General features: G+C 44.0%; 1 protein-coding gene across 1 annotated transcript; it reads right to left on the reverse strand.

Annotated features, from left to right (window-relative positions):
• Positions 1–127: 127 nt before the first annotated feature.
• On the reverse strand, positions 128–706 carry LOC107576141 (vascular endothelial growth factor receptor 2-like; the record flags this gene model as incomplete). The annotated part of the gene is made up of 2 exons (XM_016262387.1): positions 587–706; positions 128–472 (listed from the first exon to the last, which is right to left on the reverse strand). Coding segments are annotated over exons 1-2 (385 nt in total), but the record flags the coding sequence as incomplete, so codon positions are not given.
• Positions 707–949: the final 243 nt, after the last annotated feature.

Consider the following 949-nt stretch of genomic DNA (forward strand, 5'->3'; position numbering starts at 1 on the left):
TCTTCCACCCTCAATACCACGACTGAGGCGAGACCCTTGAGCAAGTCACCGAACCACCAACTGCTCCCCTACACATCACTTCACTTTCGAAAACAAGTTTCCTGAAAATATAAAGCTATCGACTAACCTCTGAGTCTGAGGTTGTGAAGTAAGCAGGTTCTCTCACTGGTGCCCACATTCTCTACTTGGCAAGCATACAGGCCTTGGTCCATCAATGTGGCATTTGGTATGGGCAGGTCCAGCGTTGCGTTGGTGCCCTGCAGGCCTGATATGGTGACATTGGTCTGGTGGAGAGGTGAAAGGGTAACGGTATCACAGGGCACGGCTGCAGGAGAGGCATCAGGGTTGGCTGCTCTTGTTACCCGATTCCAACGCATGTTAGAGTACAACAGTCGATCAGCTACACAGCGCATTACCACATCCTCTCCCTCAATAGGGCTGCTGGAGGGGAGGATGCTTAGGTTGAGGAAACCTGTGAGAAAGACAAACATCGAAAGTTTAGATTTATCCACTGCTTAAAATTCGATTTCAATAGTTTAAGTTGGGCTGTAGAGTGGAGACTGTGTCAGGGTTTGGAGGCACTCACGAGCTACTTGAAACACAATGACCCGCTCTTCTACTCCCATCTTATTGGAGGCAATGCACCTGTAGAGGGCATGATCAACTGCTTTCTGGATCTTCAGTGTGCTGATAGTCTATTGGAGAACAATCAGATAATCAAAATGACATCAAAGGCAGAGGATGATTTTAAAATATATAATTATAGTCAAATTTACCAAGATTAACCAATAATACAGTGGGGTCCAAAAGTCTCAGACCTATAGTGAAAATTTTGCATTTTGATTACAAATTTTAGTAAATAGTTGAACTGAAAATGTATGTGAAATTCAAATTGTCTTCGTATTTGGTTTGTCCCTCTTTCGCTTTAATGACAGTGACACTCATGAAC

The sequence above is a fragment of the Sinocyclocheilus grahami genome, unplaced genomic scaffold, assembly GCF_001515645.1.
Source record: "Sinocyclocheilus grahami isolate Dianchi unplaced genomic scaffold, SAMN03320097.WGS_v1.1 scaffold3256.1, whole genome shotgun sequence".
Classification (NCBI taxonomy): Eukaryota; Metazoa; Chordata; class Actinopteri; order Cypriniformes; family Cyprinidae; genus Sinocyclocheilus; species Sinocyclocheilus grahami.